This window comes from Synchiropus splendidus, chromosome 11 (assembly GCF_027744825.2).
Source record: "Synchiropus splendidus isolate RoL2022-P1 chromosome 11, RoL_Sspl_1.0, whole genome shotgun sequence".
Lineage (NCBI taxonomy): Eukaryota > Metazoa > Chordata > Actinopteri > Syngnathiformes > Callionymidae > Synchiropus > Synchiropus splendidus.
In genome coordinates, this window is record NC_071344.1 from 21,661,055 (window position 1) to 21,688,176 (window position 27,122).

The following is a 27,122-nucleotide window of genomic DNA, read 5'->3' on the forward strand; positions in this document are numbered from 1 at the left end:
CATTCCACTCTCCTGGATCACGTCATACCTTACAAATCGCCAACAATTTGTAAAAATCAGCAATCGCAACTGTGGTGGTCATGTAATCCATTCCCTGCTACGTTGATATCATTCAGATACTGCCGCTGTCCCTCCCACTTTCCTCATTACCTGCCTCGAAGACATCCGGACCTAGATAAATAGGAACCTCCTGATGCTTAATGGCGACAAAACTGGAGGTCTGCTCATTGGCTCCAAACGCGACAGCCCCTCCCATCATTGTAGGAGGGATTCCTCATACCATTCATCTCCCAAGTCAAGACACTGGACAGCCTCTCATTTTCATCTGGTGTTCAAAACATCACCCAACAGGCATTCTCCTACTTCCGAGCACCTCCAGAGTCTGCCCATCACTGTCCAGCACTGTTGCAGCACACTCCTCACTGGACTTCACACAAGCCTCATCACTTCACATCTCATCACATCACTAGACTGCAATTCATTCCGAACTTGCCAGTTGACATCATCACCCACACAAAACCGTTAGACCACATTGCTCCAAGAAAGTCACACACAGACCTAAAAATCTAAATACAAAGTAATATCTGTGAATGGAAACTGCATTGTTATAGTTGCTCACACATACACTAATATTCACATTGATACCAAGGAGGATGACTGAGACTGTAAGGATTACATGAAAGAAATACAGTCATCTATTTCAGCATCTTGGCTGCCTTTCAGAAGAACACATGATCGTAGTGGACAACAGTGTGCCACTCATTCATCCATGCCGCAAAGTACAATTTATAAATTCTGATAACTGCTATTCTGCATTCTATTTTTTCCTTTATTTCACTTAATGTTAGGTGTTTGAGAGACTCTATAATAAAGAAAATCAACTTTCCTAATCCACAAAAATGAAAAGACACAATGCATCCTCCTAAGAAAGTCACTCAGTTCAAGTGCATGAAAAGTTCTGGTCAAATCAGCCATGAATGAAGAAATCGGCAAGAGTGGCAATACTTTCCAACAACTTTGCTGGAGAAATTTTGGCTCTAAATAGGGACCCAGGTGGTCATTGGATATAATGTGTACTGGAAGCTACTGGATTCTGTGCATATAGGGTCTGATGACTGCTCTCCAATTTAACAATTGCAAACTCATTTTCAAGTTTCAGTTATTGTAGTTTTGCCACCACGAACTTGTCGTCTGCAGAATCCCACATGTGGCCGTCTGGTCTTTGAGGCCAGTGACTGATCATCCTAGATGTCAATTCATCTGGCCTCAATCCTCGCTATGAAAGATGAAGGTCTGATTCTCGGGGTCTGTGGCTGCCACCACTGAGATCCAACTCATGTACTGGAAGTCGGCTGCTGCGCGGTGAGTTTGAGATTTGTTTGGCATTTGCAGAATTCACTATCTGATTATGAAATTACACAAATGCACAGAAAATGTTGGCTTGTTGTGTTTTATTTAATATAAACCACATTCCATTTAAAGATGTGTCTCATAGATTTCAAAATCTACTTTCAATTCTGATGTAGTTTAAGGGAGAAGAAACACTCCTAAAATAGCCAACGGAAAAGACGAACAATTCAGAAAAATAATAAAACGAGAAAGTTATGTTTCCGTTGCATCATAATGAACAAAAACAACAACAACAAGACAAAAATGTCAAAGACAGAGAAATGTCAGAGGCAAAGTCAGCTGTGCAGTCGGGAGCTGTGGCAGACTGGTGCTGTGGAGCAGAGCAGCAGTCCGGGACTCGTGACGTGTATGGGTGTTTCATAACTCACTTGTTTTCGCCTCTATTAGGCTGATAAACAGCTGATTTTATTGACAGACAGATTTGCTTTAATGAATAATGCTGCGCTCTACAGTAACTGTTCTCGCAGCTGTCTGCATGAGGACAGCGAAGAGGAAAGACTCCGATTTTTCCAAAGTTACTGAAGATCACCAGACTATTCATTGATCATTTCTGATGTCTGGATCTGTATCACTTCAAAATCTTCTTGCTCGTCTGTAATCTCGCTCACTGCGTTCAACGTGTTGAGTAAAGCGTTGTGGTTAAATCAAGACGCTCTGTATTACGCACCTCGCTCTGGCCACCCGAGACAGAACCCGCAGTGTGAAACCGCCCTTATAGTTTAACTCTGACTCCAGGAGGGCCACATAAATTCACATAAATAAAGTGCCGCATTTGCCCCCCGGGCCACACTTTGCCCAGGTCTGTTCAACATGGAGCTGAAAGACAGAATTACCATACAACCAGAGACAGAGCTCAATTTGCCCATGGTTAAAGTGTCTGGACAACAGGATCCCATCTTCAAGTTCAGACCCAGACAAAAGCTGCCTGCTGTGACATGAGCTCAAGCCACACTATGTGAGTTGGAAAACTCCTTGTCTCAATCCTTGCTCCAATATGCCAGACATGCTCAAGGTCTGGTCGAGACTCTCAATGAAAAGGGATTATGGTGTGAGAGAAAGGAATTGGACTTCACAGTCATCAACATGGCTAACACTGCGGGACAAGCTGGAGGACATGATCATTTTCATGGACCAAGACAAGGCAGATGGACATATTTGGGGAGCTGAAAAGGGACAGAGGAAGAAAGATTGCCCCAAACTTGTTCATCACACCTAGGCTGGATGACCAGAGGTTCCTGAGAAGGAGGGTGAGGAACAGCACTTGATGTACTCGCAAAGAACACACACACACACACACACACACACACACACCTTTTTAGAATCTAAATTTAACAAAAAGCTGACTCCAACACATGCCGATGCTTCTGATGAAGTATTTTTCACAAATTTCCAATGCTAATTTTGACGATCAATTTGGAATATGACACTTTACATGGGGAGCTTTTTACGGGACCAGTTCACATTGCTGCACATGTGAAGCTCCCTGGCTATACCAACACAATGACTTATGGAGATGCGAAACATGAAATGGGAAATGTTCCTTTGTAACATTTTGTAACATTGTGCAAATTGATAGATTCCACGTACTTCACTGAAAAATGATTCCACTGTCCTAAATGAGTCTTGGACAGTCTTCAACTGCTACTTGTGTTCCATATTATTGTCCTTCAGATTTTATGGGTGCCCTTCATCATTCTGATATGTGTTTATTTGGAGCACTTTTTTTTACCTATTCCTACCACTGCAATGGATGAGCAAATGCGCTCCTGTAGCCTTTGCCAGTTTTTCTTATGTTGCTTCAGCGATACAGGATACTAAAGAGAAACATGCTTTCTGCCATCTCAAATGTTGACTCTTTGATAAGCACAATCCAGTTTTGTGCTCTAACGTACCTGATGATATGAAGCTGTGGTCTGCTGTGAGCAAAGTACTCTCTCTCTGTTCCCACAGTTAGGAGTAAGGAAAAACTGATGGGGCTGTCCCCCTAAATAATCAGCTTGAAGCTTTTCCTAACTCTACTGCGGCTGCACTGGCCGGCATAAAAGTTGAACTCACTGCTCTTTGTCTTGTTGCTCAGCAGAATTGCCTCGTGTTGGACCTGCAAACTGCTGCTACAGGAGCAGTGTGTGCTATTGTTGGTTATCACTGTTGCGCTTTCATTCCAGGAAGTGATTCAGATGGAGGTGCTATTACTCAAGTTATCATTAATCTTACAGGAATCAAAATGTCATTGTTCAAGATCATGGCATGGTCATGTCCTTTCTTCAAAAAAACTTCACTCCATCTCTCATAATCCTGATCCTTCTTTTTGTCTTTTTTACATGTAATTCCTCTGATACGTAACATGGTAACGAACCTGATGTCTCACCAACCACCTTTGCTCAACAGCCTGTGATCCAGGTCCAGATCCAGGTACTATATAGTGTATACTGTGCGCATGAATAACATTTTTGCCTTTGCAATGCTTTGCTGAAGGAACCAGGAAGATGCTTTCAAAAAAACAAAAACAGTTGAGTTAAGTTTGAGTGTGTAAACCCAATGCACGACCAACCCCCCTTAACTCCAAGACTTATAGATCATATAAAAATGCCTCTTTTGTCATGTTCTGTGTGATTAATGATGAAACAAGGTTTTATAATAATCAACACGAGGGAATTGTAATGGAAAATATCATTTTCATTATCCGCTTGAACATTTTGTGCTGGTAGTTAGTAGTTATTAGTTTGTCTGTGTGGCTTTCAGTTATTCATTAGTTTTGACACCTCATCTGCCAAGAGGTTATTGCCACAATAAATGATATATGCATATGTATAGATTCAAGCTTAAATACATATAGAGACAAATATGAATATCTGACATCCAAGGCTCATCAGCTATCAATTTCTAAAAGTAAGATATTAAGCTTAGAAAATAAGAAACAATTACTGGAACTCATCAAACAAATAAATTACATCTGCAGTAATCATTAGATAATAATGAAAACAAGAAACAAAAACTTTCAACCTTAAAGTCCTCATTAAATAAAATATACTGAATAACTCCAAAGCCAAATGTACATATATTAGGTCAAAGGTCAAGTTGGTAGAGGATGGTGAGAGTTCAGCATACCTTTGTGACCTGGAAAAAAGAGACAAGAACGGAATGCAATAAGAACACGGACAATAGACAATCAAGATTGCACAGATCCTGAGTTGATTTGACAAGAAATATTCAAATTCTGGTCCACACGGCGGCCTCGTGGTTAGCAATCTTGCCTTGCTGCAAGAAGCTTTCTTATTTGCATGTTCTCTCCACGTGTGCATGGGTTTTCCGCGGGTTCTTTCTTCCCACAGCACAAAGACATGCTCACAAGGTTAATTGGACACTCTAAAATTGCCCCTAGGTGTGCATGTGTGTGTGAATGATGTGTGTGTGTGTACCCCGCAATGGACTGGCAACTTGTCCAGGGTGTATTCCCTCCTCTCGGCCAATGACTGCTGGGACAGGCTCCAGCACTCCCCGCAACAACATGACTAAACTCGAACACGACGAAGCAGTGGTTAATTGATGATGTATGTATGTGTATTCAGATTCTATAGTGAACTGTATACATCCTCAGATGCAGATGCTTTCTTTGATCGTGTTAAAGAGTGGATCCTGAAGATAGCTGAGAACATCAGAAGCCTTTGAGAAGCTGATATCGAAATGGAAGAAACAGAAAAGGCATCAAATCGACTTTTTGACGTTGGACAAATACCCTAGTTCAGATGGAATCACAACTATTTTTTATTGGCACTTTTGGGGAGATATTAAACCCCTCCCGACTGGGAGGCATTCCTATTTACATCCAAAGGGAGCCATCTCTGGAGTATTTGGATCCAGTGGTATTTGTTCAACATTCCATTGGCACTGGGAGATGAGATATCATTTAACTAACCGTTGCACGTGTCCCTAGTGAAACATATCAAATTATTCTTGAACAACAACCTTAGACCAAAATCCTTGCTCAATAATGATTATAAAATTTTAACTCACGTACTGTACTTGCTAAAACATTAAAATGTGGAATTACTTAAATCATCTCTGGCAGAGTAAGGTCTTATAAAAAGGTTGTTCAATTCATAATAACATTCGACATGAACTTGACAATTATTTAATTGAAGAAGTATTTGATACCATTGAACATTGGTTTCCCTTCAGAACTTTAAAATGGTAGGTTTTGGTTAAAAATGTTTTAAAGTGATTACTTTTACTATTACTTTAAGGCACTCCAAGATTTGAAATTAAGAAAGGTGTTACACAAGGATGCTCTTTGTCCCCAGAAATGCTATAAACCGATGGGCTTGGGGAAAGAAATTGTGATCAGCCAACTAGTCAATGATGCCACTGCATTCATGAGAAATAGTCATAAAATACCCAGTTATAACAACTGTTAAACACCCGAGTATACACACTACTAAAGAAAAGGATTCATCAGAAAACCTCAGAGTTTGGATTAATTTATATAAGTGTAGATGAATCTCCGATGTCAAAGGGACAGTTCGATCACTGGTACAATCTTCCCAACAAAAATGGAATGTCTGTCAAGATGTGGTTCCGGATACCAAACATATTTATACATATTTAATGAAGAAGAACACTGTAATCTTTGTTGTGGATTTTTCTAACTATGATAAAGATCTTGGAAAGAAAATTGTCTTTCACTCTTATTTATTGAAAAATCAAGTCCACAGTATGAAGATAACACTGAGGAATTCTCAGCGAGCATACACTTTAATCCACTGGACGGGAGGGGTTGACAACAACATAACACGGGGGTAGGAGGTGTACACAACAAGATAACAAATTTAACAAAAACCTTGCACATCTGCGAGAAACTCTCTCTGCAATGGTACAACCAAAACAATGAGGCAGCCTTCACCTGTAACTTTTTTAGTCTTGAACAATAACAATAACTTTCCATCACACGTTCAACCTCTGAGTATGAAACACAGAAGATAGCATCAGGGCTTCCATCACCATGTTTTCAAATTATGATTATCATTTTATTTATTCATTTTTTATATGACTCTCAGACAGCATCATACACAAGCTACTTGTTCTTGTTCTTTTTCACTTTAAGGTCGCTAAAATGCATGTTAAAGTTGGTTCTACATCAATGCATTCCGCCAGGGCTGGGCAGGTGAGCGCACCTCTGCCTCTTCCTCTAACCAGAGCCTAAGCCACATTGTTTTACTGTGTTGCTGAAAAGAGCCACACACTAGTCATGTGACTTAGCGGCAGCATAGTGGTCAAAGCACATCCCTGCGTGTGACAAGGTTGCTGGTTTGCGTCCAGTGTATGTCTCTTGTGTATTTTTAAAAATTCATACATTTTATTGTGACCCTCTTTGAAATATCAAGTGGCGTAGATAGAAATGTGTGCGCCATTTATTTTACTTATATATTTTTTTACGTGGCTCATGTCACCAATAACATCGCCTCGGTCTCTATGTGTGAGCGACGCTGCAGACTGGAGCATCTCATCTTCACTCCACGATAAACAATAATAGGTGAAACACATGCCATACGTTTAGTTTAGGGAAAGACAAAGTGATAGGTGAAACTCATGTAAATTGTGTTGATCGTGGATCTGATGACGGTCCAAGTCTTAGGACTCACATCAGCATTGAATGTGCTCCAGCCCCGCCTCCAAGCTGCAGGCTAGCATGCTTGCAGGCTTTTACGCCTAGGCGTTGATTACGCTGTTGGTGAATGTCAGAATCAGAATCAAATTTGTGTTAGTGAAAAAGAAAAATGGCAAATGGAGGTTCTGTGTGGATTACCGCAGACTAAATAGTGTGACAGTGAAGGACTCTCATACACTTCCTAGGATTGATGACACCCTAGATGCATTGGCAGGCTCTCACTGGTTCAGCACCCTGGATTTTTCATATGGATATTGGCAAGTAGAGGCGGAGGAGAAGGAGAAAACCGCCTTCACAACCGGACAACGTCTTTACCAGTGGAGATCCATGCCAATGGGTCTCACTAACGCCCCTGCGACCTTTCAATGGCTGATGGAGTTGGTTCTCTGTGGACTTCCTTGGCAGGTGTGTATGGTGTATCTGGAAGATGTTCTTATTTACAGCCCCACGTTTGAACACCATGTGTCAAGTTTGCATGAGGTCTTCTCCAGAGTTCATGGGGCAGGCCTGCGGTTAAATCTTGCGAAATGTCACCTGGTACAGGATCATGTAGTATTTCTTGGACATGGTGTTTCACATTTGGGACTGCAGCCGGACCCGAGGAACACAGAAAAAGTCAGGACGTGGCCTGTTCCCCGTAATCCAACGAAGTAAGGGCATTTGTGGGACTGTGTTCTTATTACAGACGCTTTGTCAAGGACTTTGCTAAACATGCTGCTCCATTACACCGTCTCACTAAGTAAGATGTAAGTTTCCAATGGTCGTCAGAGTGTAATGAGGCTTGAGTACTTGAGAGAGGTGTTATCATCTTCCCCTGTTGTCACTCCGTCTGAGTTTAGCATTCCTTTCAGAGTGTACACAGACGCCTCATTGGAAGCCGTTGGAGCAGTGCTGGCTCAGGAACAGAACGGTGCACTGAGAGCGGTGGCGTATGCCAGTCAAGCTCTGACTTCTACTGAAAGACATTGATCCACCTTTGACAGTGAGTTATGGGCAATTGTGTGGGCCGTGAGACAGTTCCGACACTATATTGGTGCAGCTTCTTTCAATATCAGAACTGATCATAAGCCCCTGCTCAGTTGTCGTACCATGTCATGGCTGTGAAAACTGTGAGTGGAGTTTCCTCGTCTTTCTGTGCAGGATGGCCTGCTCTGCCGTACTGGAAAGTCTTCTGTCACTGGAGACAACCAGTTACAGGTTGTAGTTCCTGCAGCGATGGTGTCTGAGGTGCTACTAACACTCCATGGTAATCCAGAGTCAGCACACTTCTCTGCAGAACGCGTGTGGGAGAAGGCGAGAAAGACCTGTTACTGGCCCTTCATGTTTAGAGACATAAGGTTGTGGTGTGAGCAGTGTATGTCATGTCAGATCCGTAGAGCACCAACTCCGAAACATCAGGCTCCTATGGGTGGCTCACAATCCGTCAGACCGTTTCAGAGAGTAGCGACTGACATTCTGGAACTGCCGATTGCATCCAAAGGTAATAGATATGTACTGGTTGTTGAGGAGTACTTCTCAAAGTACGTCAATTTGTATGTGTAACCCAAACTTCTATGCTGGTCTGCGGCCTCGACGACGCTGCACCCGCCGGTACTCTGCGTTGTGTTTGTTGGGGTTTGATGTGCAGGGTGGAGCGAAAAGAGGACGAGTGGCTACGGTTCAGAAGCTGTGGATGGACTTTTTACTCTTTTCAACCTTTTCAACATACAGAACACGACTGCAATTAGTATAAAAAAAACATGAACAAACAATTTACAATCTGTTTTCACGAAACCAAAGAACGAAACAATTAACAACAGTTAATGATATGACACAGATTACACCACAGACGAACTGGACAAGAGTTACCGGACACAACTTAAACAACAACGACTCAGAGAACATTCAGACATCTTACCTTTTCAACATACAGAACACGACTGGCGGGTTATACCCCCCAAACCGATCAAGTGCTGCCCCCGTGTGGGGGAGCTATGACATGACCTACACCTACATTCACCCCTTCTTTAATTGTTGACTTCCGAGTCAATCAGAATGTTAGGAAACCTTCTAACACACACACACAACTCTCCTAAATAGAACGCAACAAAAGAAACCTTGACTCGTGTCAGTCGCCCAAGCAGTAATGTGTCATGCAAAATATAGGAACGTGTAAACAACAAAAAACAGCACCATGCGTCCAAACTACTCTGAACCCCGTGTTGCAGCATTTCTGCCCTTAAATTTCTGCCACAACTCCAAACCTCTCTGAATCTTCAATTGGTCAGCGACCTCCACAATTTGGCGCTCACAGATCAACCTCTTTGGAGCTCGACGATTTCGGTTTGGATTTCTTCTCATGGGTGTGACATCATAGGAGGATCTTGCTGTCACACACTCTTCTTCGGCCGATCCTTCTGTTTCCGTCGAATCTATATCCTCCTTTTCATCGTCATCTTTCGTCAGTGGCTCATTAACCTCTTGTCTCACATCACTTCTTACTTCCTCGTCAAGTCTTGCCTCTGTGACTTCTTCTGCCAGGTTTACCTCCTCGGTCTCCAGGTGAGTGCCATCCTCCACTGGTAGGAACATACATTGTGTGAGCAGGTTACCATGGACCACTCTCTCTGACTCCTGGCCCTCCTTTCTCACAACATACACTGGAACACCAGGCTGTTTCTTCACAACACTATAGGGACAGGACTCCCACTTGTCGCCGAGTTTTTGTCGGCCTTCCACATGGCACACTTTTACCAGGACACGATCACCCGGACTGAACTCATGACTCTCAGCTTTCAAGTCATAGTATTTCTTCTGCTGCTCCTTTGCAATCCTTGACATCCGATTGGCCACTGCATAGGCTTGTGACAGCGAGTCATGTAGAGTCTGGACATACTCATGGTACTCACAAGGTTCATCTTTGCTCCCAAGACCAAACACTAGATCGACAGGAAGTCTGGGATGTCTGCCAAACATCAGGAAATATGGTGTGAACCCAGTCGAGTCATGCTTGCTACAGTTGTAAGCATGTGTCATTGCCTGAACATGTTCATGCCACCGTGTCTTCAAGTGAGGCTCCAGAGTTCCCAGCATGTTCATCAGAGTTCTGTTGAACCTCTCGGTAGTGCCATTACCTTGAGGGTGATAAGGGGTCGTGCGAGTCTTTCTTATGCCAGTGCATTTACATAACTCCTTCACCACTGCGCTTTCAAAATTTCTCCCTTGGTCGGCATGCAATTTAGCAGGAAAGCCAAACTGGCAAAAGAAGTTTTTCCACAACACCCTGGCCACTGTTTGGGCCTTTTGGTCTTTGGTTGGGTACGCTTGTGCGAAGCGAGAAAAATGGTCAGTCACCACCAGCACATTTTCTATACCACCTTTGGATTTTTCCAGGGTTAGAAAGTCCACACAAATCAGCTCCATTGGTGCACCACTGTGGATGCTGACCAGGGGGGCTCTGTGACCTGCCGTGGGAGTCTTCCTCAAACAACATCTCTCACATTGCTCGCACCACATTTTTACATCATGGAACATCTTGGGCCAGTAGAACCTCTCTCTTATCGTCTGCAGTGTTCGTTCGAATCCCAAATGTCCACAATCATTGTGAAGTGCAGTTTTGACAAACGTTCTCAGACTCTCAGGTAGCACCAGTTGACATGTCGGTCCTCTTTGGCAGTCGTTGATGTTCCTGTACAAGAGACCATCTTTAATCACCAACCTCCTCCACTCTTTTAACAGAAGGAGCACCTGCTCTCCCCCTGCGGTTCTCTCCTGACGGCATGGTTTCTGGTTTCTACTCTTGAAGTGTAAAACCGGGCCAATCACCGGATCTTGTCCCTGACTTTCACGGATTTCCTGTTTCGTCAGAGCAGGGAGAGAGTCAGTGCCGACTCCACAGTATCTCTCATCCAGATCCACTTTCTGGCTAGTTTCAGCCTCTAATGGAACTTGTGTAGGTGACTCCCTTCCCTCTGTACCCACATCATAGACGGTGTGCGGGCAGCACCTCAGGACCTGGGTGACCTCTCGCGGTGACATGCGTGACAAAGCATCTGCATTTGTGTTGCTCCGCCCCCTCCTGTACTGGATGTTGAAATCAAAGGCTGCAAGCTGGGACACCCATCTTTGACCAGTGGCATCCAACTTTGAGGATGTCATCACATATTTGAGAGGATTATTGTCAGTTTGGACTGTGAATTTGCGGCCATAGAGATGGTCGTAAAATTTCTCAGTTACAGCCCATTTTAAAGCCAGGAACTCCAACTTATGTGCAGCATATCTGGTCTCTGCAGGACTCAACCCTCTGCTTGCATAGGCCACAACTCTTTCTTTCCCATCTTGTACTTGTGCCAGCACTGCCCCCAGGCCCTCACCTGAGGCGTCGGTTTGCAGGACAAACGGTAAACTGTAGTCGGGGTAGCAGAGGACAGGAGCAGTCACCAACTTTTGTTTCAGAGTAAGAAAAGCTGAATCACACTCATCTGTCCAAATAAATGGTGGGTCTGGGCCAGCACCTCTCTTTCGTCCTCTCTTTTTCTTTCTAGGATCACCTGTGGTGAGGCGGTATAATGGAGCAGCTACGGCAGAGAAATCCTGCACATAACGGCGGTAGTAGCCGACAAAACCCAGAAACTGCAGCAATTCTCTCTTGCTCTTAGGTCTCTCCCAGTCGTTCACTCTTCTGATCTTCTCTGGGTCAGTTCTCACTCCTTCAGATGACACCACGTGCCCCAAATACTGCACTTCTTTTCTCAGCAGGTGACATTCTGATGGTTTTAATTTCAAACCATGGTTCTTGAGTCGATCAAAGACTAGCTGCAGTCGTTCAAGGTGCTCCTCGAATGTTTTAGAAAACACTACGATGTCATCTAAATAAATGAGGAGCTGAGTGTAGTTGATGTCGCCGAAACAACAGGTCATGAGTCGCTGAAAGGTAGAGGGAGCATTTTGCAGGCCAAAAGGCATCCTGTTAGCTTCAAACAGACCCATTGGAGTGCTGAACGCCGTTTTGTGTTTGTCCTGCTCCGCCACTTCCACCTGCCAATATCCAGAGGTAAGATCGAGAGTAGAGAAGTACCGAGCCTGTCCCAGAGCCTCCAAAGCTTCCTCTATTCTCGGCAGGGGAAATGCGTCTCTCGTGCTGTAGGAGTTCAATTTTCTGTAATCTACACACAACCTCAGGGAACCATCTTTCTTAGCAGCAATCACGACTGGAGATGCATAGGGACTCTTGCTTGGTCTGATGACTCCTGCAGCCTCCATCTCCATCAACATTTTTCTGACATCTTGCCACTGTGAGGGTGGGATTCTCCGATAAGGCAGCCTGAAAGGTCTGGAGTCCACCAGGGGGATCTCGTGCTGCACAGTACTCGTGTGACCATAGTCCGTTGGATGTTGTGAAAAAACGTGTGAATTTTTCTCCAACAACTCCTTCAGAAGAACCCGCTGGCTGTCATCTTCAACTGCAGCTTCAGTTAGGTCCACCGCACTGGCCACGAGAACCTGGTTGAAACTTTTACTCTTCCCACCATCCTTTGCTTCCACCTGAGCAGGGTGAGACTCGATCACCCTGTTAATCAGAGACACTTGGCCAATGTGAGTGTGTGGCCTCAGCGTAATGGTACGTTGGGATAAATTCATCACCCTGACGGGGGCCATGCCTCCTTTCACATCGGCGACAACTCGGGCTACTAGCAGACCTTGGGGGAGACTATATGAGCTGTGACCCTCAATCAGGGCAGTGTAAGACTTTCTCTGTGGCCCAGCTCGAATCCTGCAACGCAGATCCATTTCTGTTGCCCCTGGGACTTTAATGTTCCTGCCAGTGTACACTAGCGGGCCCACAATCTCACGTGTATCTTGCTCCTCCATGTCGCCCACCTGCCGGAGAGCCGTATACCATTCTGGATGGTCTTCCTTCACTCGATGGAGAAACTGCTGACCGTAAGACGCTATAAGCTGCTCCCTGGATGCACGGATGACATTGGTTCCCACCAGCAGAGGGACAGAAGACCTGTACTCAGAGTCAGGTACAATAAATGCAGGAACACTGGGAAATTTCTTGCCCAACACTTCTAAGCTGATGTTCAGGACACCATGATGAGGGACGGTCTGACCTCCAGCACCTTCTATGGGAATGTTAGATGATTGAGGTTTTTGAGCTTTTAGTGAAGGATGACTGCACCAGTAGCTGTGAGTAATGCTGGTGATCTGAGAACCAGAATCAATGAGAGCACGGCACTTCAACCCATTTATCAGAACCTCGCCCTCATTTCGAGGACCTACCAAGGGAGCAGTCTCTTTGCTGGCCTTCTCTTTGGGTGGGGGGACTTGCTTTGTATCCATGGTTGCCCCAGTAACCATGGATCCTAGTGGTTTAAATGCTGAGGTGGCGGGGATGTCGCCCCACCGTCGGCAGGCGTCAATGACTGTGTAGGCACTAGCGGAGGAGCCTGCATGTGATCAGTATTTAACAGAACTGACCTACACACTCTTGCTATATGCCCAACCCGACCACATCTGTAACACACTACCTCTCTGCTCCGAAGTGCTTGACCACGAGCCTGTGATGGCGTTGGAGAAGGCAGGGCATCCGGGAGCTGTATCTTGGATTCCAATTGGAACAGCTTTTTCATCTGCTCTTCCTGATTCAAGGCCAGCTTCTTCACAATCTCCGTTAACTCTGTTAACTCTGTGGACGTCTCAGTTTCCTTTATGTCAGCCAGATGTCCAGCCACATGAACTTGAGAGAACATCTTTTTCGGACTGTGTCTGGACTGAAACGTCTTAGTCTCCCGGCTCAGGGTTCTCAGCTCTTCCTGCAGCTCTTTGAAAGTCAACAATCTGGGCTTCATAGGTGAGATTCGCATATACACTTCCTCGTCTGCCAGTCCTCGTAGAAACTGCCTGGTCAGCTTGTTGTCTCTGTCAGGAAAAGGACGGCCACCTCTTTCATCCTCTTCAACAGCACGCAGTGTAGCCTCAAGACTTATTGCATATGAACATGCCGATTCATCTGGTCGCTGGCTGCGTTCGTAGAAATCAGCCAGTGGATCCAGGGAGCTTTGTGCCTCGCTGTATTCGGCCCTCAACTCCTCAAAGGCTCTGGCTGGATTCTGCTCATGCACCGGCAGGTTCAAAACTAACTTCCTGGCCTCCCCGCTCAGGTGTCGCACTACAGTTGGGAAGCGCAAATGTGAGGGAAGTTCTATAGCATCTAGAAGATACTGCATATCTCTGATCCAGTCCTCCACCAGAATCCTACTGTCAGCGTTACCACTGAACATTTGCACATTTTTCACCTGATGGGTCTGCAGGAAACCCCCGTATGCAATTTGGGGATTTGCCACCCTGGAGGGCTGTGGTGCCATTGTCTCTTTGTGCCCTGGATAAAAGACTTGGGGCACTGTATTTGCCATCCTGGCACCAGGGACTGACTGTGTGCGGTGGGGTCCAGATTGCGTTTGATACGCTGGAGTGGAGAATGGCTGCACTTGATCAGGCCAGGGAGCAGGATGGTTGTAATCCAGTGATGCTAGATGAGTTGCGTCCTGATGACTGTAATGTCTTGAGAGGTCTGGAGGTGGTGGAGTTGACTGCAGAGGAGCCAGATGAGGAGTGTTCTGAGGCGTTTGGTGGAATTCAGGACTTGTGGGGGGCAGATGATAAGGCCTGAGCCGCGCCACTGGCTCTGGACACGCACTTTGGATGTTGCTGATTTCCCTCATTCCCTCTGTTTCTTCTGGGAAAGGTTGACCAGGGATGTCCACTACATATGAGTGTTCTGTTTCCCAATTAGACATGTTATGTGCTATAATATAGCCAATATATAGACAATTGTGGTACCAACAATTCAAGCAAATGTCACACTGCAGTATCTTCTTCTGAAACACTTTCTAACCCCTCATCAGTATAACAGCATCATTTGCAGTTACGTTGTCAAAAGTTAGCACATCTCACTACTCCTCAATGTCGACAACAGATCAAAAAGAGAAAAGTCTTAAAAGTTTGTCTCACGACATCCACCATCAAGGGGTCACGGCACCAAAGATGTAACCCAAACTTCTATGCTGGTCTGCGGCCTCGACGACGCTGCACCCGCCGGTACTCTGCGTTGTGTTTGTTGGGGTTTGATGTGCAGGGTGGAGCGAAAAGAGGACAAGTGGCTACGGTTCAGAAGCTGTGGATGGACTTTTTACTCTTTTCAACCTTTTCAACATACAGAACACGACTGCAATTAGTATAAAAAAAACATGAACAAACAATTTACAATCTGTTTTCACGAAACCAAAGAACGAAACAATTAACAACAGTTAATGATATGACACAGATTACACCACAGACGAACTGGACAAGAGTTACCGGACACAACTTAAACAACAACGACTCAGAGAACATTCAGACATCTTACCTTTTCAACATACAGAACACGACTGGCGGGTTATACCCCCCAAACCGATCAAGTGCTGCCCCCGTGTGGGAGAGCTATGACATGACCTACACCTACATATGCTCTGGCAAACCAGACTGCAAAGACTCCTACGACTGCATACAATCCCAAATCTGACGCGATGGCTGAGCGCTTCAACAGGAGGATACAACATATCTGTTTATGCCAGCACACATTACGCTCCATTGTTTTTGATTCATGGTCGAGAGGCTCGAGTTCCAGTGGACTTGTTGCTGTCATCTCACACTGACTTTGTAGATTCTCTCGTGACTCGACTGAGAGTTGCTTTTGGTGGTGAACTGCTTAACGGAGCAGATGCATATGAAAAGCAAAAACTCTACGATGATGGGACAAAGCGGCACCAACCTTATAAGGTGGGGGTGCACCCCATTGAAAGGGGCCTTTTCAGGTAGTATCTGTTTTTGACATTGATGGGGAAACTAGCCTGACTTACCGCATATGCGATGCCGATAGTCACCAGCAGGTGGAACACTATGACAGGCTAAAACCTTTTTCACTTTCCAGTTCTCCTCTTCATCCTTCCTCATTGCTGGCTGAGGGGTCGATGGGTGAAGGCGATGGTGTCATGAGTCCATGGGTTGGAGAAGAATTACAATCATCAGTTCAGTCAAAGCCCGTGGTATCCCGTACTGGACGCCAGATTAAGAAGCCTGTTCATTTGGAAGATTTTGTCACTTATGAAAGGATGATTAGTTAAAAAAAAAAAAAAAAAAAAAAAAAAACATTGTTCCTTTTTGGACAAAGTTTGAACCATGTTTGTGTATCCGGTCACTACTACGTTTTCATCTTTTGATGTGTGTAAGTTTGGGACATACAAGGTTAGATGTGTAAAATGAAGGAAATTGAATGTGTTTGTGCATTGTTTTACACATTGATTAGAAACGGGGACGTTTCTTTTCCTGGGGGGCGAGAGATATGTAAGGTATTCTTGTGTATGTTATAGTTGATGCATATCCTACTGTTGGGTAGTCTTTTATTTTTTAGGGAGAGGAAGTGACGTTCTCACTGTTGGGTGTTGAAGTTGGCGACCGGGAAAGAAGAAAGAAAGATGTGTGTTACACACTTGAGAAAACTACACTGCGTTCCAAATTATTATGCAAATGATGTTTTTGTTTGATTTTCCAAAATACTTGATGTGAATAACGGTCAACATAATTTTCAAGTCCTTAGCTGTCGAAATTTATTTCAAATGTTATTGAACAAAACTCCTAATGAAAACAGTATTTAAAAACAAAATAAAAAACTTAAAACGCACTGTTCCAAATTATTATGCACAACATAGTTTTAAGACATTTTCAAGTTTGTAAAGAACCTAAAAATGGTAATTTGTTGAATTTACAGCAATATAAGGTCATGTTTACTAAAATAAAAAGCTATTACAATCCAAAACATCTTAACAGGTCAAGTTACATGTTAACATAGGACCCCTTGTTTGATAGCAGCTTCACAATTCCTGCATCCATAGAACTTGAGTTTATAGACAGTTTGTGCTTGAATGTCTTTGCAGGATGTCAGAACAGGACAAAAGACTTTCGTCTGACTGATAGTCTGTTTGTCTGCTATGGAGGAAACCTGAGAGGCAAAGCTGTCACTTCACAGCGTCTTGCCCACTGGGTTTGTATGGCCATATCTGCTGCATACTAAGCTGAAGGCTCTGTGGCCCCAGAGGGCCTCAGGACTCATTCAACTAGGGCCATTTCCTCTTCTGCTGCGCTTTTCAGAGGTGCTTCCATGGAAGACATCTGTCAAGCTGCTTCTTGGTCATCTGCTTCGACCTTTGCTCAGAACTATCTGAGAGATATGATGGACACTTCAGTGGCTCACACTGTTTTGTCTGTTCGGTGATCTTCGACCATGGCTGGACCCTCTGGTCGTTGATTTGGTTCTTTCCTGTCAGGTCTTTGGTAAGGCCATGCTGGGGGTGAACTAATCTCTACGACCTTCGCTGCGGTTTTTAACCAATAGCGAAGACTGTTAGAGGGCGGAGCACATATGAAATAGAAATGATGGTTACTCACGTAACCCAGGTTCTATGAATATGTGCGTAGCCCTCTAACTGGCTGCCCAGCAGGCCTGTTTCCGCTGAGTTCCAAAAGGAGCAGAGCGGCGGGAGCAGGGGAGAGTTATACGTGGTGGGTGGTGCCTTCCTGGGCGGAGAGCCAATCAATCTAAGTCTCAGGCCGATGTCAGTGCCTCGATGTGGATTAACCAATAGCGAAGGTCGTTAGAGGGCGCACATATTCATGGAACCTGAGTTACGTGAGTAACCATCATTTCTTCTTGTTGCTGTTCGCCCCATTGTGTGTGTAGCGATGTCAGAAGCCCCGTAGTCTGGTAATTGCGGTAATCTATATTCAATTCAGGATGAATTTTTGTCGATATTTTTGTGCCCTGAGATCGTATCAGCTGTGCACAATTGCGCACGTGCGCAGCTTAAAGCGAACATTGCTCCAGTATCGCCCTCAAAACATAGGCGGCCTGTGGGAGGACAACAAAAACACAGAAGAATGAAATTGAGATCATGAAAAAAAGTGTTTTCTGTTTCAGTATTAGTGACCAAGTTTCTCAATTTTTAAGTTATATTATATTATCAAACGTCTAAACAGTAGAACATTATCCCTGTTTAAAAAAAAGGTTACAAAACATAATTGGTAGTAGAGTAATACTAAAACATCTTGTGAAACGTGTTTTCTTTTTTTAATCTCTAAAATATCAAACAGATGAGGGAAATACTTCTAGTTTTCAGTAATAGTACAAATGAGTTGTGTGAGTAGTTTTTTTTTTTTTTTTTTTTTTATTATATGCGCTATTTAAAGCAGATGATTTTTAGTTACCAAAGAAATACTTTTTTTCCCTAAATGTAGTCAAGCAGTTTTTTGCCAACAGTCATGATACTGCTACGGGAACTGACCTGCATCCACAGAGTCCCAGAACCTTTGAAATACTAGGATGTTTCTCAACGTCTGCTGATAGGGAAGGGAGTTATCTGGTGGGTGAATCTTCAAAAAACAAGATCTTAAAAAGGCAATCTCAAGATATTGTGAAAAGTCACAATAATATTCCACATCCACTCTCCTCCTCATGACGGCAGTAGCGCATACTCATCATTGAAAATAATTGGAACCAAACACTGTAGATGAAAATAAATCTGATTGTCAAAAAAGAATCAAACATCTATCAGCCTAATGAAGGCGAAACTACGTGAGTTATCAAACATCCACACACATACAGTAGCAAGTCCAAGACTGCTACGCTGTTCAGTGACTCCCATTCTCAGGCATCAATCCACACAGCCGGAGAAGGACGGTGATCAGAAACCTTCACTGCTGCACAGTTATTAGTTTCCGGCATCCATCTGACCCTCTGTGGAGAACTTCCTGGGACAAGATGCTGTCCTCCAGGCAGGATCAAGTCTCTGGCCAAAACCTGGTTCGCTTATGTTCATGTGTTGTGAGCCGAATGGGCCTTGTCTCGAGACAGGGTCTGCATGTGAGAAGCCCCTGAGAAAGTTAAGGTCTCAGGGGGAGCGATGTTGGAGGATGTGGGCCCAGTCATTTGCCCACATCCTCCCATTCTGAGTCATGGTCTCATTCAAGCCCTTCCAGACTCCTTAGGTGTCGTTCTGCTGCATCTGCCGCTCCATCTTCTCCCTGAACACTCTTCCTTCTCGGCCGTCTCTGTACCTCCTTCAACTCTTCTTTGTCACCAGAAGCATAAACCCTCTTCTTCTCCTTCCGGAGAGCTTTAATGGCCGGTGTCAACCAGGGTTTGTTGTTCCCAAAATGCCGCATAATCCTGGTGGGTACAGTGTTCTCCACACAGAAGTTGCTATAGTCTGTGACGGTGTCAGAGCTGTACTTTGACAGTCCACATGCAGAAGGTGGAATATGTCCAACGCGAAGGCGACCGCCATGTCCTGTGTTAGTGCTGTGATCAAGGGGGCTGCTGAGACTAAATGCCATACCCGTGCCTTTCTTCATTACTTCATAACTACTGCAGCATTCTGAAACAAGACCTGATGTTGATAGCTGTTATGTATTTGCAAAAATACTATGGTATTTTATTTTTATAAAATAGAAGCACTACTTTTTGTTGGGTAGAAATACAGCAATCGTGCATAAGTGATTCGCCTGCCCATTAATACATGTGTGTGTTTGTAGTCCGGTAAAATAAAGGGATGCAAAAGAGTATCACTGGCTGAGTTCCTAATTGTTTGCATGCACGTCGGGAACATAACAATGGTTATTAAAATAAATAAAAACAAAAAACAACACATGGAGGACACATTTTTCCACAGAAATTTCCGCCACTTGTTCAACAATTAACTTATGTAGTAATCAGTCATCATACATAATACAACATTGGCATAAATACACAGAATGTCAAGTGCATATTTTCAAGCTATTCCCTCAACATTCACTCAGTATAGAAAGTGTTTTTTCATTCAAATTATATACTTTTAAAAGCAAATACAAATAAATAAACATACAAAATGTATTTTTAAAATACAAGATAAATAGCCATAAAATGTACATCCTGTACCAAAATTTACATTACAAACATATTTGGGAAAATTAGCAATTACAATTATCAAATTACAAATGCAGTTTTATTGACAATTGCAAGTAATTTTTTTACGTATCCCGTGCTGGATACACTATTCGATATCGACAGTCTGGCTGTCCTTTTTATTGTTCTCTACCACAAGCTCATTTCTGCTTTCGCTGTGGTTTCCTTGTAGATGACCTAGCACTGAGTCATAGTCATCCTCTTCATAGTTCTCTGGGATCTCCTCCATAGCAGGCAGCCATTTGGTTGAAGGAACTGAGACTGGCAGTAACACATGCGTGGGGAGGGCCTTCACAGTCAGGACTGGGTTAGCGTGAGGTTTGCTGTGGCTGCTGCTATGGTAGTTCAACTTGCTGTTGGATTTCAAGGTGTGGTACCTGCCAATCTGGATCTGTTTGGATGACTCTAGGATGCTTCCTAGATTTTGAAAGTGAGTGTTCGCAGCCCAAGGCCACACCCCCTGTTGGTGAGCAGATGCACATTGTTTCCTTGGTAAATGGCCTCTTCTGTGAACTAAAGATCCAGTCAATGGAAACCACTCCCCACTGAGACTAGTCCCTTTTGGGTTATCATTTACTTGGTCGAGAGAATCCTGACCCTGAGGAGGCAGAGGTCAGCAATGATGCAGGATCATCAATTCCATCCCCATCGATTCCTCTATTCTCACCATCCACCTCCACGTCCTTCCCAAAAGTGGAGAAGCTTTGGTTGACTGAGGTGTTTGTGCAAAGTTGTCTGGGCTTTTCCTGCCATTGGTCTGTTGGCCAGTGAGCTTCCGGAAATGCAAGAAGAGGCATCCAACACTGGTCGGAGTGTCCCAGGACCCTACAATCTTCTGTACACAACCTCAGTGCTGCAGGGACAAGGTGAAATTCTGGTCAATTATATCTCAGGCACCCACAGGCAATACATTCTGATAACAGTCATTCATTTGTATTTGCACAATATGTAATTGCCAACAGATGATGATTAGAATGAAAAGTGAAGCTAAGCTTTTTTCAGTAACAAGTAAACTTACGTGCTACTCTTTTAAAACCAGTAATCAGGTTATAGTTACTTATCAAAGTCACTACGCATTAACTTTTTGCTATTTTTGGGAAGGAAAATTTGTAATATTTGTATTTTTATATTTGCTTTCTTTGCTTTCTATTTGGGCTGGTGCTTTCTGTCTTTGCTTTCTTTGCTGTCTCCTTGTGAGGAAGTGGATCTTCACTAAAAACCTTTGGTGCTCCTACTACACAATGTGCATGTCAAAGTGTTCCTTTGAAGCAGTTCTTCTCAATTATTTTCTGCTGCGCCCCCCATCGGGAAGAAATAAACATTTCCCGCCCCTCCAACTCTTTGCTCCCTCTGCAAATAGTACTATTTTTCTATAAAATTATTATAAGTTCACCTCAGCATAACATTGTAAAAGAGTTAAAGTGCATCAATTTGCAAAAAAAAATCATGAGTGGATGTGAAATTACACTTTAGTCTAGTATGGCAAAAATGTTCCGAGGTCACATGCTCCCCACCTGGCATTGCTCCACCCCCCAGGGGGGCCTGCCCCACTATTTGAGAAGGACTGAATAGGATGACTTCGCAGCACCCTTGGAAGGCTGGAATGCAGACTCAACCTACAAAGGACACTTCTAGGTATTGTCTGCAGTCAGCCTTTACTGTTGTAAACCAGTTTTGCTTCTGTGAACTCTGACTCATTTGAAGTAAAATTTCCCTTTGCTCTCAAGTTCACTGATCTCTGGTCATTTCTTTCAGGAATATCAACAAAAATAAAAACAGTTTATAAATGTCAAAATGCCAAAAGATGATAAAATGTAAAAAAAAAAAGATTATTTTTGTTTGCCGTTCCCGCCAAAAATGGGCTGCTGAAGAAACCCAGAATGTGGCAAATGTAATGACAGAATTGTGCTTTACATAGATCATTGGCATGTATGAGCTCAGACAACAAGTGAAATGCACCATGCCACAATGCTCAAGACCCATACAGTACTTGACTTAAAAAAACAACTTTGCCTGGCCAGGTAATTTTATATAGCAGTCATGTGTCATCAGATTGTTTATCTAAAATCTAACAGCTGTTTCATCTCCCCGTAACGCATATAATGCCGGAAAAGAGAATGGCTGCTTGCAGGGATTTAAATGGTTTGGTGGTGATGAGAGTGTGTGATGAGGGATGGGCTGAATATAGCGTATCAGAGCCCTCACCAAGCAGTCTTTCCATAGGTGACACCGTGCCAGCTTCATCGTCACTGTCCCCGGCCTCACTGTCCCCACGTCCACTGTCTTTCAGACTGAACTTGTCCATCTCATTCAGGACATACCTACAACAGCAGAGATATACATTTTTGTTGAAATAATTAGCAGATATAAATGGACATGAAATTTCTTCAGAGAATATCTTACAAGATAAGCACACATTAAAATAGTAAAGAACCCAATGTAGCAAAACAACTTAAAATATCATCAATGTCTATGTTTAAAATTCAGTTTTTATAGATAAGTTTAAAGCCCGTTTCCCTGGAATAGAATATATATTATTGGTTTCAAAGTCAAGGCTGGGTTACTGCATCTCTCGTTTGTACTCCATTAACTTAGATTGCAAATGTCTGTTTTTGAAAGGTGTTCTAGTTTGATGCTGTATTTGGCATCTCCTCCTACTCGAGCTGAGTGCAAGTAGAAGCACCACATATCTTCAGGTAGATTGTTGGAGCTGTGTTGCTGGTGGGAGTCAATACGTTGTCTGAAATGGATCTGGATGTGAGGACACTTGCTTTTTTTTCATTTTCTTTAACTTCTAGCAACTTTGATTAATTCTCTGTAGTATTTAAATTGCACATAAATTAACAATGGTTGTCTTGCTGCACATTTTATTTATCCATTGATGGCAAAAGTATTCTGAAAGCTGCTTTTTAAAAGTAAGCTGTAAAAGAAAAGTGTATCTTTCAAGTCAGTTTCTTTCCAAAAATTCCATTTCATTCACATTTTGAATCTTTTTCTCGATTTAAATTTTGATAAGGAATCTGTGGGGGAAAAAACTTCAAATTAAAGCCATATAATTGTACACAAATTTGCTGTGGGATCATGTTTCTTCAAATCAGCAGAAGAGGTTTTACATGAGATCATGCAAATGTTGTACAATTAATTGAATTGTAAGTAATATAATAATATGTTTTGCTTTGTTTAGTTTTAAGTTGAGTTATAAATCTGGAGGTACACAATATTGGTATCATCAAGAGATGCTAGTACAACAGTCACGCCTTGAGAACTTTAGTGTCTTCTGCACAGCAGTTGAAATACACATAGTGATGTTGGATGTAGTTTGAATATAGAACGGGAGCAAAAATGGAACCAATTGAAATTAGTCTTTTAAAGTGCCAGCCCTAGATACTGTAGCTAGCTGTTGCATCTGACTTCCACCATGGCAAAGGAAAATTACAGAAGCATTGTTATTTCTGGAGATATCAAACCATAAATGGGTGTTAGTGTGTGTTACCTGTAGCTCTTTGAGTATTTGTTGCCACGGAAGCTTGGACGTGGATGATACTGGCCCTGATGAAGCATGGACAGAAGCTGAGAGACTTGCTATAAGCCAGCGAGAACCAAAGATGTAAAAAAGAAAATGACAAAGAAAAAGAAAATTATAAATGGCGAGGGCGGACAAATGTATTCAGTAAATCAACAAAAGAAAGTTTGGTGCTGATGGTACATGACTTTTGCCATGCTATGCTTTTAAAAGTAAAAAAAAAAAGTTACAACAAATGTTTCAAATATTGCAATAAAATATAATAATTGTAAATTATGTCTCTCACCTCCACAGGTGGTGTGGAAAGCTCCAGAGCAAAGTTATCTGCCACAGTGTTGGATGATGTGGCAACCATGCTGGGTGACTGATGGCTGAGGTGGATGTGCCCCCTTCCTAGGGAGCTGTCAGAAAATGGATCTTGATGGGCTGGCAGAGTCCCTTTAAGCGCTGAGACCAGGGTTATATCAGCCTTTTGGAGCTGCTTTGTGGGCTTCTTGGGGTGGTCCTCGTAGCCGTTCTCCACAACACAACTGTTGTGGTTGTGCCGTGTGTCCTTTTCACAGTTGTAGCAGGCAGTAGCAAACATAACCATGACGACGAGCAGCAAAGCACAAATAGACCCCAAAGAAATTATAAGAATAAGTGACAGATCTAGTATATACTGGGTGCTGCCTGTGGGATACAGTGGGGGAAGAATGTACATGTTCTCCTTTAGAGTGAGCCTCAGTGTTACTTCGGTTGAGAGATGACTTATCCCTCTGTCCCGCACCTCAACTATTATTTCCATTACATCTCTTGGAAACTGCTCCAAACTTGCATTTGTTCTTAATTCACATCGCTGGGGGTCCATCATGAAAAGCCCATCATCATCTCCACTAATAACAGTGCAAAATATCTCTCCATTGGCACCAGCATCCCGGTCTGTGACCATCAGAGCGGTAATCAGCTGACCAGGAGATGCATACCTCCAAACAAGAAGTTCCGCTGTGTGATTCTGAAGAGATGGGGACAGTATGGCAGGTGGATTGTCATTTTGATCCAACACAGTCAGCAGAACGGTTGTGTTTGCGGACAGCACTGGATTTCCACTGTCCCGAGCCTGAACACTGAACCTAATGAGGCTCACGTCCTCGTGGTCAAAGCTGCGCAGGGCATAGATGGCCCCGTTTGAGGGGTCAATTGTGACGTAGGTGGAGATAGGACTCCCATGGACTTGAGTGTCTAAGATGGAATAAGTGACCTGGCCGTTGGTTCCCAGATCAGGATCTCGTGCAACCACTGTCATTATGTATCCCCCAGGCGAGTTGTTCTCAGACTTAAAGACTTCATAGTGGCTCTTCTCGAAATGAGGAGGATTGTCATTTTCGTCCAGCACCTTCACAATGAACTGTTTGACGCTTGTAAGGCTTGGGGAACCCTGATCTTCTGCAACGACTGTTAGGCTGTATTCAGACCTGGTTTCTCTGTCTAAAGAGACATTAGTTAAAATCATGTAGTTCTTCTCATAAGTCCTGTGGAGCCTGAAATGTCCATGACCATGCAGTTTGCACAGCACCTCGCCATTCAGTCCAGTGTCACTGTCATCAACGTGTACAAGAGCAATGAAGGTGTCCATAGGTGCACCTTCTGAAATATATGCCACCTCTTCTTTGCCTGGAGTCATAAGGTTTATTTTTATCTGTGGTTCGTTGTCATTGACATCTACAACCTTCACCAGAATTTTGCAAAGACCTGGAATAGAGTTTGGACCCATATCTTGGGCCTGGACATCCAGTTCGTAAGTTGCTGTGTTTTCATAGTCCATTTTTTTGATAAGGGTTATATGTCCGGTTTCTGGATTTGTTTTGAACGTTTGAAGTATTTTTGGCGAGACATGAGCACTAAAAGCGTAGATAATTTTACCGTTGCTTCCTTCATCTGGGTCAGTGGCATTAAGGTCAATAATGAGAGTGCCCACTGGAGAGTTTTCAGCCAACTCAACCACAAAAACCTGTTCATCAAATGCTGGGCTGTTGTCATTGGAGTCAGAAATGTCTATTTTGAGAAGAGTGGATCCAGACTTGGATGGTATACCATTGTCTGAGGCTGTGAGCTGCAGTTGGTAGCTGGACTGCATCTCCCGGTCCAGCTCCTGCATCACCACCAGCTCTGCATACTTGGCTCCATCCATCCTTGTTCTGACCTCGATATCAAAGAAGCTATTAGGGGTGAGAGAGTAAGTGTAGAGAGAGTTTTCCCCAACATCCGTGTCCACAGCACCATCCAGCGGAACCCGTGTCCCCACCGACACGCTCTCTGAAATCTCGATGGGCACAGTGGCTCGAGTGAAGTATGGAGAGTTGTCATTGATGTCTAACACCTCCACCTCTACATGGAAAAGCTGAAGATACTCCGTGGGCAGTGTCAACACATCAAACGCAATGGAACAGTTCAAATTCTTTCCACATAGCTTTTCTCTGTCAATTTTGCTGGCAATGCTGATTTCTCCATCTTCCTCTCGGACTCTCAGTAATGGTACACTTACCCGCTGCATTGCATGAAATTGAAAACTAGAAGTTTCTGGAAATTTGGAAAGAACTTCAGCAACGTCGTCCTTTAACCGTGCTATCACAGTGCCAACATTCTGCTCCTCGTACACTTTATATTTCAGAGTCTTGCAGGTGATGCTTTGAAAAAATAAAAACAAAAAAAACATTTTGGATAGTGCAGAGAGAAATCCAGTTCCATCGATTGGTTTGTTTCGTGACTCCATCTTCTGCGCTCTGGCGGGGCAATATTTGTCCAGGGGAGGAGAATTCCGCTTAAATGCTTGGCATGTTGACTTCTTCAGCTGTTCGTCCTTCTATCCAAAAATATTGTACTCCAAAACAAGTCTTTTTTAAAACGCTTTCCTTCTTCTGAGCAGTCCTGTGGAGAGTATCACTCATAGAAGTCCTCGGTGCAGCTTGCGCCCTGCCTGAGTGAGCAAGTGATAGCAATAATTTGTGTCTGCCTGTGTGTGCATACCCGGCTGCCGTCTACCGTCTGCCATCTCCCTTCCCCCATTCCAACTGCTTCTTGTCTCAGACAAAAACACACCCCTTTCCCAATCTTTGCAACACCCCGTTTCACTAGTCACCACTATTATTTAGGCAACATTTGCATCACCCTACCAATTACACATATTGGGTTGCCTCAATGGATTGAAGTGATTTTGCACTGCTTTGGAAACAAATGAAATAGATGACCAGATCATTCTAATGCCAACCTGGTCAAGAAAGTCCTTGCTGGTCTCAAACAATGGTTGTGATTCTCTTATGTTGTTCAAATTACAACATATAGATCCTATCCTCAAAAGATAAACAAAGGTGAACATCACATTTGATACTCTTTAAAGGCAGAAAGAGGCACCTAAGTGTGCCTTGAATCTAAAGCTTGACATTGTGCATTGCTACCAGAAGTATGGAAGCTGACAGTAATGTCTTTATTTGTAGCATCGTTCTTCGAATAATGGAGTCTTACAATAC

General features: G+C 43.5%; 1 protein-coding gene across 1 annotated transcript; it reads right to left on the minus strand.

The window, feature by feature from the left end:
• Positions 1-20,528: 20,528 nt before the first annotated feature.
• On the minus strand, positions 20,529-26,479 carry LOC128767746 (protocadherin-18-like). Its single transcript, XM_053880016.1, has 4 exons — positions 23,903-26,479; positions 23,587-23,675; positions 22,299-22,414; positions 20,529-20,946 (listed from the first exon to the last, which is right to left on the minus strand). The coding sequence occupies exons 1-4, from the start codon at positions 26,366-26,368 to the stop codon at positions 20,663-20,665; spliced, it is 2,955 nt and encodes a 984-aa protein (XP_053735991.1). The 5' UTR covers positions 26,369-26,479; the 3' UTR covers positions 20,529-20,662.
• Between the last annotated feature and the right edge of the window lie 643 nt (positions 26,480-27,122).